The sequence below is a fragment of the Bos javanicus genome, chromosome 19 (assembly GCF_032452875.1).
Source record: "Bos javanicus breed banteng chromosome 19, ARS-OSU_banteng_1.0, whole genome shotgun sequence".
NCBI classification, from domain to species: domain Eukaryota; kingdom Metazoa; phylum Chordata; class Mammalia; order Artiodactyla; family Bovidae; genus Bos; species Bos javanicus.
Window position 1 is genome coordinate 21,058,571 of NC_083886.1, and position 12,758 is coordinate 21,071,328.

Here is a 12,758-nt window from a genome sequence, read left to right on the forward strand (position 1 = left end):
TACCATGCTTTACAAAGTAACCAAAGCCACTGTTAATGGATGGATTACATCTTTTGCTTTGGTGCCATGGTGGCCTAATGTGGGACCAGCACTCTTTCTTGTTTGGATTCAGAGGACACTCCAGGAACATGTCTGAATAGACCCTGAGACTGTGAGAAATGTGAAACGAGTCTTCACATTTCTCCTGATCTGGCTGTCTTTGAAAATATTTACCCTTATTTTTCTCTTTTATAGTGCTAATTTTAGTCACTTGATTGTTAACTTCTAACTTTTTACAATTATTTCATTTTGGCAGTGTTTTCATCTTAGGAGGGCTAGAATTGTCATCTCTTTTCATGCTGTCCTAAAGCTTTCTTTCCTTAAAGCTCTTTCCAGCCTTAAAAAGAGAAGTTATTTATTTAGAGTTGGTACCTAATTTATAGGGTTTGGGGGCTGAATTCTCTGAACTCTCCTTAACTAAAAACCTCAAGATATGTTGTCACAGAACTGATGCAGAGTGACCTGCATAAAATTATCGTCTCTCCTCAACCACTCAGCTCAGATCATGTCAAAGTTTTTCTTTATCAGATTTTGCGAGGTAAGACTTTCTCTGTGAAGAAAAAGGTAGTGTCACTGTATAAATGAAATGTTTTGCTTTTCATTTGAACTGATCTGACCTTCCAAGGCTAACTTCTTGCCTAACAACTTTTTTTCTTCTGACCAAAGTATATTTAATACTCTCTATCCTTGATGTTAAATAAGAAGCTTTTAAGGGTAGCCAGGTGGTTCTTATTTTCAGTGATGGAAGAGAAGATCCTTTCTAATTCATTAGGTAGTCAAGGGGGTTAATCTCGGGGGGTACATAAGCAGGATGTTTTGCCACAAAGCTTCCACTGAACAGCCATTAGTAGGAGTATGTGGCTGGCATCAGATGATTAACTGAAAAGGAACTGTGTTTCCTATGGATGACATACATTCTTTAAGCTGGCAGTAGGTGGGCCTGGTCTGAGAGTTGGCAGGCATGCCTGAGTTCCACTCTAGAAAAGCAAAATGACTTTTAAAGTCAAAGCATGGAGAAGACTGACAGAAACAGCCAACTAACTCACTCTCCAGCCTGGCTCATTAAAGAGCGCTGACATGATGGAGAAACAGTTTGGGCTGGCATTGTTGGAGCTTCCTCTGGCCATCAGGTGTATCCTTCAGAATTTTGGCATTACACCTGTTTAAAGCTGACACAGTTTTCTTACCTAGTAAAAGTTTTTCTCCCATAGGATTCAAAGAAGTATGGGGAGGGAGGAGGGAGGAGGGTTCAGGATGGGGAACACAGGTATACCTGTGGCAGATTCATTTCGATATTTGGCAAAACTAATACAATATTGTAAAGTTTAAAAATAAAATTAAAAAAAAAAGACATTCCTTATAAAAATTGAAAAGCATCTGCCAAAGGAATTAAAACACATACACAGCGTTAAAACTAGAAAGTTCACCTTCTGTAGATTTGTTGATATTGGGAGTGGGGGAGGTGGCAGAGGGAAGATACTGGATAGAGGATCTTCTTTAATATTGTAGAAAATGTGATTTGCTTTATTTTATTCAGAAGTCTCAGCCTTGAAGCTGTGCCTTTTATCTAGCACTGCTAAAGCCCACAGACTTTATAAAGATAGCAAAAATATTTTTAAAGTAATTAATTACTTTCCTGATTCTCAGTGGTGGAGAGTACTACCAACAGACCTGGGCAAGTTTCTGAATTTTGTCTCATCAGTGAAAATCTGTCCTGGAAAAGGCTTGCTGTTGGTTAATGGGAACTATTTTGTGGCAGCAGCTCACAATCAGCTTGAGAGTGTCCAGAATATCCAGAGCTCCAGGAGCCACACTTAGAAACTGTTCAAGGTTATTGGTCTGGTCAGCCTTAACTCCAGGGTTTGGAATGCTTATCTGTACTTAAACCTACATAATCTTTCAAATTATAGACATTATCTCTAGACTGTGCAAACCTTTGATGACATTTTCTTTTACTGTAGCAAAATTACAGTTTTTTGAGGTAGGACTAAGTCAAGCTTTTAATAATGTTCATTATGCAGTTATTTAGAGAACAATTTAAAATCCTGTACTCTTGTTTCTATGGTTTTCCCCCAAATCATTGGTTGAGTAAAAGGAATTAAATATCTGCAGTTAAATTCTGTTTGTTATTTCAGGTTTGAAATATCTCCATTCAGCTGGCATTTTACATCGAGACATTAAGCCAGGGAATCTCCTTGTGAACAGCAACTGTGTTCTAAAGGTAGCTTTTCATTTTATTTAAACATCTAGGAAACAAGTGGAATGTCAGAGTGTGTTTAAGAACACGTTTTTGTGAAAGAAATGGTTAAATTTGTTTTCATCACTTTACCAGAAATTAAAGAACCCAGTGTTCTCCACCAGTATCACTAGTCATGGACAAAATAGTAACTTAATTTGTAGTCTTGGCTCATGGTTTCTTCATGATATTTTGCACATATTTTGGTAACATTGGAATTGGAATTGCAATGTGACTAGAAAGACTAGAGAAGGTGATTTCTTTTCAGCTTGTTCCATTACAAAGAAAGTGTATATCAGAAAAAAGATTGGAAGACTAGTAAGCATCTACTTACATGACAATCAAGTATGGTTTTTAAGAAGACTGTATGTTTTTGCACAGCTGATGTTTTTATATGCTGTTTGCCTGAGGCAGCAAAGTAGGGAAATAGAAACATTTAAAAGTGAGAATACTAAGCCAGAAAAGGGTCAAAGATATTTCCACAGTATGTAGTGGCCAATCCTCAGTTACTCCTCTGAAGGGGTATTGATTTCAGGGTTTATTATGGTTAGCAGCCCCCATATCTCAAGACATCAATTTCAGTTTTACTCTCGCTGCAGTACCACCCCCGTTGTCTTTTGTTAGAGTGGCTCGCAAATAGCAAAATCCACATGTGTGCATTGCCCTCTCCCTAACAGAAATGTGTCTTAACAGACCTCCTAAATAGTGAAGGGCCCACCATATCTTTCCTATGGTAAGGTAAGGGCCTTAAGAGGTAAGGGCCTTCCTAGAGCTGAGTCATCTCTGTGAAAGCAAATTAAAATTCCACTTATTTTATGAGCGGCTGCAGTATTATATGGTGCTTCAGTCTACAGTAAATATTCTTAACATTTCAATTGATATATTTGAAAAAGAAAAGAACTATTTATAAACGTTGCCTACTTTAAATGTAATCAACTGTCATTAGTACTTATCCTGTTGGCAGTTAAACTAAACCTTAAAACCAAGCATATAAATGAATTTCATTTTTTATTTTAAATGCTTTCTTTAAACTGTGGGCCAGTTTTCTTTAAAAGCTAGTGTGTTAAACTGCTTTTGAATAAAAAAAAATCTCCCTTCACTCTATATATGAAGAACTCTGCTCCTGTTTTAAGTCTAGAAAGATTAAAAACACCTATTTTTCATATTTTCCTTGAAAACATCTAATATTATACTTAATTCTTTTGTTTCCACAGATAATTAATTATCCCAAAAACCATTAAAGTAAAAACTACCAAAGTAAATTTTCCTTCTATAGGTCATTGAGTTCACTCCCCTGCTGCTTTTCACTGTGGGACTGCCCTGGTGGTCCAGTGGCTAAGACTGTGAACTTTCAATGCAGGGGGCCCAGGTTCAATCTGTAGTCAGGAAACTAGATCCCATTTGCCACAGCTAAGACCCAGCGCAGCCCAATAAATTAATTAAAAAATAAATAAATAAAAAGAGCTGTAACCAGGCTTCCCGGGTGGCTCAGTGGTATAGAATCCACCTGCCAATGCAGAAGACACGGGTTTGATCCCTGCTCTGGGAAGATCCCATGTGCTATGGAGCAACTCAGACTGTATGCCACAACTGTTGAGCCTATAACTCTGGAGCCCCGGAGCCACACCTTCTGAGCCCATGTGCTGCAACTGCTAAAGCCCACACACCCTAGAGCCCATGCTCTGCACCAAGAGAAACCAACGTAATGAGAAACCCAGGAAGCACAGCTATAGAGTAGCCCCTGGTCACCTCAAGTAGAGAAAGCCCACACAGCAACGAAGTCCCAGCACAGCCAAAAACAAATAAGTAGAGTAGTAGCAAACTGTTAAAATACAGTGTAATAAACATCTTCAGACCTTATCTCCATAACCCATTTTAATTCTTTTTTTTTAATAATCAAAAACCTTAGAGTCAGAAATTCTTTGACTTATGCAGACCAAGTCACTTATATGACAGTTTAAACCAGTTTCTGCTTATTTCAGTTTCTGGTTGGAAAACTTCACAAAGCGTTTGTGTAGAGCCTGTCATGCTTGATGCCATTAACTACTTGCAGTCCATTTTCTAAATTGTCTTTTATGGTATTGTAACCTCCAGCTACATGAAAGAGTAACTAAAAGAAAATGTCATTTATGAATAAACAACATACAGGTCAGAACAAATTGAAATTTTGCTCTGCTCCTTTAACTTGTCTTAGCAGCCTACTTTTAAAAGCCAGAGTAGATTGCCAATCTACTGATGCTAATTCTGTCTTCTCAAATGTAAAAATGTAGAAAATAATAATGACAAAACATTTTTAAAAATCATCCTTTCATATTGAGAATCTATTTTGTTTACTGTTAGGCACAAAGCAGATAATTTTGCTGGAAATTGCAATATCTTTTTGGTTACCTGATCATTTAAGCTTCTTACTTTGGATTTAGCCTGTCTTCAAGATAAATTGCCAAAAAATGAATCCAGATCTTTTTTTTTTTTTTTAAAGGCTGGCTTTATAAGAGAAAACATTTTCTGTTGGGTAAGGTGGTGTTTTGTTTTGTTTTAATACCAGAGAAATAAAGTGGATTTTTAGGTTTTTTTGTTTTGTTTTAAAAGATAGCCTAAAAATTTTTGGTCAAGTAATAGAGTTTTAAAATATTATATGTTATTTGAACACCAGTCTTTGGGAGGATTTGATAAACAACATATGCCTGTTTTCCTTTTTGGTATAGTTTTTCTGTGTGGTCTGAAAATGTACTTTCATTTTAAGTTTTAAAGATGCTGGTTTCATACTGATTTGTCCCCACATACAGACATGCATTCATTTGATGTGACCAGACATAGTAGATTCAAGATAAAAAGAGAAGATTGCAAAAAATTCGGGGTAAAATATGATTTCTTTAAAGCAGTAGTTTTCCAATGTTTTTATAAGCTATGAGATCCTTTTTTCAAATAAAATATTATGGTAGGACCTCAACTTAGAATGCAGATAAGTATTATTTTGTCAGTTATATTAATAATATTGACTCAGACTTAATCAATGAGAACGCTGGAGCTTAGATGGTCATTCCTCTCTTATCTCTTCCTCAGTGCTGCCAGTTTCTGTTTTGGTTGCCCAGTATCAAGAAAGCCTCAATTCCTGAAAATAAGCAGAATTTGCTGATGGTGGCACTGCTGCCGTTTACTAACAGCTCACCTTGCAGCCTCCAAAAACTTTTCACTTAAACAGAAAGGGCAAGACTTGCCTGGTGGTCCAGTGGTTAAGAATCTGCCTGCCAGTGCAGGCATGGCTTCGATCCCTGGTCCCTGGTCCCAGAACTAAGATACCACGTGCTGCAGGAGAACCAAGCCCGTGTGCCATAACTAGAGCCTGCGCTCTGCAGCAGGAGAGGCCAGTGCAGTGAGAAGCCTACACACTGCCACGGGAGAGTAACCCTCACTCTCCGCAACTAGAGAAAAAAAAAAGCCTGTGTGCTGCAACAAAGACCCAGCGCAGCCAAAAATAAACAGAAAGCGCAAGAAAAGATTTATTCCTAGGTTTGTAGGACTAACCAGTCTTTCTCATTTACCATTATGTCTCCAAGTTCTAGCACTGCCTAAAATATAATAGGCATTCAATTAATTAAATGTTTATGGCATGAAGAATTGAAGGGACCTATTAGCATTGGTATTCTACAGTATGCTACTTTTTGACATATTCACACATTGGATTGTGAATTAGTATTTTAAATATTTATAGATTCATGTGAAATTTAGGTAAAATATTCATGGAACTCCTGAAGTACCTCAGGATTCAGCAGAACTCTGTTCGAAACCCATAGCTTTGAAGAAAGTTTACTGTGTATATTCCATAAAGATAGTGAACATATGGGAATTCCCTGGTGGTCTAAGTGGCTGGGACTTGATGGCTTCACTGCCAAGGCCTGGGGTTCATCTCTGATCAGGGAGCAAAGATCCCACAAGCCATGCAGTGCAGCCAAAACCAAACAAAAAAATAGTGAACCTAGCTCAGGAGGTCTTTTTTTTCCCTTATGATATCTTCCTCCATAAGCAGCCTTGAAAATAAATTAGCTTGGTTTCTTCATTAAACCTAAAAGTATACATTCATTAAAAACAAATGAAAAGTGAAAAGCTTGTCTTTACGATAATTCTGTATAGAAATATGGAAGTTTGAGACTTTCTTCCCTCTCATCCAAATAATATCAAAATACACTGACACAAATGTACTCCACCTGTATCACTGAAAACTTTGCAAAGTTCCGAGGTCTGTCGGGTTTTAGTTTTTTATTATTTTGTTCTCCTATTCCACTTGTAAATATATTTGTCTATTTGACAACATTCTGATAATCTATTCTGTTTAGATTTGTGATTTTGGATTGGCCAGAGTGGAAGAATTAGATGAATCCCGTCATATGACTCAGGAAGTTGTTACTCAGTATTATCGGGCTCCAGAAATCCTGATGGGCAGCCGTCATTACAGCAATGCTATTGACATCTGGTCTGTCGGATGTATCTTTGCAGAACTACTAGGACGAAGAATACTGTTTCAGGCACAGAGTCCCATTCAGCAGGTATGATTTCACTTTAGGCTTTAGGAACTTTCAATTCTATTACAGATTTAAAGGAAAAACCATCTTGCGCACATCTTGGGCTTATTCACTGTACTGTCTAAATTGCTTTTAGCAAATTCAAGTTCTCTTAAAATCAGAAAGTTATGAAGATTACAGAGAGATTGACTTTGCAGCTTACGAGCCTCTTAGAGGGAACGTTGACTTTATTACATGCACTGATGCATGGCAGCAGACTCCGCTGTAACAGTTTGCACAGGTGTGATCTTCAGTGGTTCAAGAGCCTCTGTTCTAACTGAATGGATCTGACTTGAAAATGTATTTGGTGACTTAATGTACTTACACTTTGTGCTTAGAATACAAATTTTGAGTGTTGACTTCTTTAAATATGAACATTTAGAGCCCTTTCCAACCTTTATTGGACTAAATTATTTAAATATGGCAGAGAATATCAGAACCTGATTAAAATGTTGGAAACCATTTGTGGTATTTTAACTGTCTGCCTTTATAAACTAATTTGTTACTACCCACATTTTCTTTGGTCTAATTCTTGAGTACTTTTTATTCATAAAAATGTTAACAATCTTGTTTGCATGAGAAGAATGTAACAATGGTGAGTCAGGCTGTACAATCCAGTTGGTGGATTCAAATCCTACTCTGCCACTTGCTATCAGTCAAATCCTGGACAAGTTAAACTGTTCTGAGGATTGTTGTGCAGAATAAATGAAATAGTAGAGCCAAAACTAAGGCCTGGAGTCTGGTAAGCACTCCATAAATGTTAGCAGTTATGATGGTGGTGGCGACGGTGTGCCAGGGTATGAAGGATACAGCTGTAAATAAGACAAAGCTTTCTGAAACTTTCATGTGAGACAGAAAATAAATAAGTATGGGGGGCTTCCCTGATGGTCCAGTGGTTAAGGCTCTGCACTTCCAGTGCAAGGGACGTGGATTTGATCCCTGGCCGGGGAACTAGGGTCCACATGCCTCAGAGCATCTAAGCCTGTGAGCCACAGCTGCTGAGCTCATGACCCACAACTAGAGAGCTTGTGGGCCACAGTGAAAGATCCCAGATGATACAAACCAAGACCTGATGTGTTCAAACAAATATCTTTTTAAAGAAAATAAATATCATCCCAAGTAATGATAAGTACTACCAAAAAGAATTAAACCAGGTTAGGGATAGAGAATGATGATGGAGCCAGAGCAGTGCTAAAAAGCCGTCTGAGGGAGTAACATTCGAGGAGAGACTCAAGTGAAATGAGGGACCAAGATGTTAGGGACAAATATTCCCGGCTCAGGGACAGCCAGAAGGTGCCTGCATGGAGGCGACACCAGGGGCACACCAGGGACAAAAGGGACGACCAGCATAATAGAACCTGCTGAGGCAGGAACAAGTGTGGGTGTGCTGGAGTGGTGGCTTGATGAAGAGTGTGTAGGAGATGAGGTCGCAGAAAAAGAGCCTGCCTGACCTTGGCTACCTGATACGGACTTTGGGTTCTGTTCTGTCCAAAGTGTGATGGAAAGCTGTCTGTTTTTGAGCAAGAGAGTGTTAAGATTTGATTGATCACATTTGAAAAGATCACCCTACCTACTGTGTATCTTTGTAAATAATTCACGCACTTGATGAAAAATGAAGCCGTCTCCTTTAGGCTCTGTCTACCAAGAATTGTTAACTGATACATTAGAAACTATATGCTCTGATCAACATTTAAATTTATTTCTCTGCTATACATCTAGTCATTTTTGTTTAAGTCTGCATCTTTTAAAATTGATCGTGGTGATAAAAAAATTAATCATATATAAATCCAATGTTGGGTACTATTGATAATATCCACTTGATTACTCAATTTCTTTAGAAAGTAGAGTTTAACAGCCTTACCTATAAGATGACATTCATATATGGACATAAGCTGCCATACAGAAGAGCTTAAGTAGGGACTTACTTCCCTGGTGGTACAGAGGGTAAGAATCCATCTGCTAATGCAGGGGACACAGGTTTGATCACTGATCCAGGAAGATTCCACATGCCTCAGAGCAACAAAGTCCATGCACTACAACTACTGAGCCCACAGTCTAGAACCCAAGAGGTACAGCTACTGAAGCCCATGCACCTAGAGCCTGTGCTCTGCAACAAGAGAATCCTGAGCTAGGGAGCAGCCCCCACTCTGCACAGCTGGAGAAAACCCATGCACAGCAACAAAGACCCAGTGCTGAAAAGAATGTACAAAGGAAAATGTGAAGCAACTGGAACGGGATTCAGATATCTCATTTGCTAGAGAAATAACATAGGTCTTGAGTTTTTCAGTCTGATGTAGCCACTGAAGGAGAACTCACATCTATCTGTCACCATTGTATTTTGGAGTGAGAAATCAAGATCTATAATGAGAACAGAGTCTAACTTATAAATGGAAGTATTAATAGATATTTTTTGTAGCATTTTCTCTTTGAGAAATAAATATCCTATGCACTGTAGTATCAGCAGACTTCATTGAAATGTTCCTTATCCATAGATCTGAGCCATTTAAATAATTTTATTTATTTTTGGCTGTGCTGGGTCTTCATTGCTGCATGGGCTTTTTTCTAGTTGTGGCGAGCAGGGGCTTCTCTTTGCGGTGACTTCTCTTGTTGCAGAGCCCAGGCTCTAGAGCACAGACTCAACAGTTGTGCACACAAACTTAGGTGTTTCAAGGCATATGGGATCTTCCTGAATCAGGGATAAAACCTGTGTCTCATGCATTAGCAGCTGGATTCTTTACCACTGAGCCATCAGGGAAGCCTGGATCTGACCCATTTTATACAACTTTCTCAATATTTCCCGTTGTTTTCATGAACTGCTCATTTCCTTTTGTGTTTCTTAGAGGTCCAAACGTATGGCCAAGTCACTTTTCCCAGAAAGCTTTTGCACAGAGATGTTTAATTCTGTGCAAAACAAGCCACTTGAGAAACTCCATTATCCTGGAGGGCAGTGATACTGAGGGCCACCCCATGGGTTAGTTAAGTGCAGGAAATAGTGCTTTGTATTTGCAAATCCCAGAACCAGAAGAAGTATTCTCTAGGTAAGAATTTTCCATCCTGAAAGTATTAGAATGAGACGTTACTGCTAATAGGGTTAGAATAATCATAGCACTTACAGAAAATTGTTAAGGCAGTTTGCTGTCTACAAGGGCATATTTGTGAGAAGACCATTTTTTTGGTCTCTTTTATTGAGCCCAGCTAACTAGACGTGGCCTTACACAGTGTCACAGTTTTCTGGGCACCACAGCTTTTCACCAGTGTGAAAGATTATGTGTGGTGTGAAGACACACAGCAGGCACATGCAGACTCATAAATTACTGTCACCTTGGAATGCCTTGGTGGCCAAAACCGTTTTCTTTATTTCTATCATATAGATCCCAAGTGAACATTTTTCTGTCTTGTTTTGTTTTTTTATAGTCCAGAAAGTGAAAATAGAGGCTCCTACCAGTTAATCTGGAACTTTCCTTAAGTTTTCTGCTCCCCTCCATATTTGGTCCTCATCTCTCAGGCTGTGACATAAGAGTAATGAAAGGTTGTTTCCATGAGCTTACTAACCCTCTGTATTTCCTGTTTGTTCATAGTTGGATTTGATCACAGATCTCTTGGGCACTCCATCACTGGAAGCAATGAGGACGGCTTGTGAAGGCGCTAAGGCACACATACTCAGGGGTCCTCATAAACAGGTGAGGCCCTGTATTTGGTCACCATCTGGCAGAGTTTCCCTCCCACAGAATAACGAGATGAAAATTTTTAAACAAAAACATTACATGTAGGTTTTATTCATTTTTTTTATGTCATGGCCATAGGTAAAATGTTAAAATATTTGTCAAACCCAATAGGATATAGTAATTCCCAGTGCTGTAGGAGAAAGTATTTTTGTAGCACCTTTGCTAGTAAATGACCTCTGGCTTTGGTCTCCTGGTTTTTGCGTTGTTGGGGACAAGTTACAGGGGGTGGATCCTTGACCTCAGTACCATAACCTCATATATGTGTATCAAGCTGTCATTTTTACATACTGAGCCGAAATACCCGGTATCTCTCACTCCAGCCAGGAATGTGAAGCTGTTTCTATTGCACTCTTGCCACTAACACAGAATTAGATGTGAATGTTATTAGAAAAGAAGTATGAAGAGAGATTGCCAGATTTGCACTGATCAATATTACTTGCAACCAGCCAAGTCACTGCTGAGAAAGATGAGATGGTTATTATCTCCACCCTGTTGATTGAGCAGCATTTTTTGAAGCACTTTCCTAATCTCCTTGGCAAAACAGCTTAATGATGTGAAGTGAGTAAGGGGAATACTTTTCCTAGGAACAACAAACCGAGACAGAAGGGAGAAGGCTTGAGCAGGGAGCGTCGGCAACTCTTCCCTGGGCTTCGCCTTGCTTTCTTTTACAGTGGGCATTGAGATGATCTGATTGATCGTTAGAAGATCTGGTTGATGTAATTGATAGACCAAGTGACAGACGGAGTTTGGCAGTCCTCAGATTACCTGCCAGACATTTGATCGAGGCGTTGGCTTTTTTTTGGAGTTCCCTGTCTATGATTCTGGTGTGAATCTGGAGCTTCCATTTCCACAGGCGAAAAAGGCAATGGGTAAAGCATGTTATCTTCTAAAACCAGCCTGAACTAGTCGTTGTAGATTTACTACTAGAGATGGTGTTTTAAATAGCCCCCTGCTGGTTACATCTTTCTGAAATGATGGGGGCGCTGACTCCCTTAGAAGAGCATAGTCTCAACCTAGAGGAAGGTTCTATTTTCAAAGACAGATCTAACAAGATCTGTTATGTTCAATTTACTGGCCAGTATCAGGGATATTAAACTAGTTTATCAATACCTGGCATATATACCTTCAAAGCAGATTTTTAAAAAATTTTGTTTGTGTATTTGCAAGTAAATATGGGTACATGTAAAATAAAAATTTTACAGTTAGTCGTTCTCAGCTACCCCCATGTCATCCTAGTCTCCTCTAGATTAATTTGAGAATATCTTTCCAGACATTTTTCTATGCATTTACATATATTTGTACAAACAGAAATATATCCTATTGTTCGTTGGGACTTTTTAAAAAATACACATATACAGAAGGAAAACCTAATTGGCTATCTTCTTAAAGTCACAGATTACTGCTTCAAATTAATATACTTGTGTTGGTTGATTAATATACATCCTTCCAAGTGGTTTATCAGTCAGGATTCTTTCCACTGAAACTCAGTTAAAGCTGACTGAAGCCAAAAAGGATACTTAACTTAGGGCTCATGTAACCGAAAAGTCTTGAGCTACCACTGACTTTGGGCTCTGCTGGATTCAGGTAGTCAAATAATATTTCATACCAGGAATTTGCCTCTCTTCTGTTCTGTTTTCCTGTATTTTGGCTTCATTTTCAGAACAGGCTTTCCCCCATGAGTTGGCCAAAATGGAGCCAATAATCTAGGCCTACATTCTATTAGCAGATCAGTCCTTCGGGAAAGAGCTTTCCCAACTAGATTCATAAAAATATTTGGAGGGTCTCTGATTCTGTTAGGAATGTACTTGGTCATGAGGAATAGAAAACCTTGCTTGTGTGTTAGTCGCTTAGTCGTGTCCCAACTCTTTGCAACCCCATAGACTGAATCCTGTCAGGCTCCTCTGGCTATGGAAGTCTCCAGGCAAGAATACTGGAGTGGGCTGCCATTTTCCTCTCCAGGGGATCTTCTGACCCAGGGATTGAACCTGAGTCTCCTGCATTGCAGGCAGATTCCTTAGCACCTGAGCTACAGGGAAATCCCAAAAACCTTGCTTATAATGGTCTAAAGAAATAGAAGTTTATTTTTTCCTCATATCAAAAAGTCCCAGAGGTAGGCAGTCTGGTGATGGCATCGCAGCATGTCATCGATTATGTCTATTTTTTTTTCTTTCTTTTTTCACCTTTAGCATGTGACTTCAT

General features: G+C 38.8%; 1 protein-coding gene across 2 annotated transcripts in view; it reads left to right on the forward strand.

The window, feature by feature from the left end:
- The window catches only part of NLK (nemo like kinase), a 129,577-nt gene that overhangs the window by 100,911 nt on the left and 15,908 nt on the right, over nt 1–12,758 (forward strand). For both annotated transcript variants that reach the window (XM_061390492.1, XM_061390493.1), the window contains exons 4-7: nt 471–577; nt 2,175–2,260; nt 6,610–6,819; nt 10,413–10,514. In XM_061390492.1, coding sequence (XP_061246476.1) covers nt 471–577; nt 2,175–2,260; nt 6,610–6,819; nt 10,413–10,514 — 505 coding nt within the window. The remainder of the gene's footprint in view (nt 1–470; nt 578–2,174; nt 2,261–6,609; nt 6,820–10,412; nt 10,515–12,758) is intronic.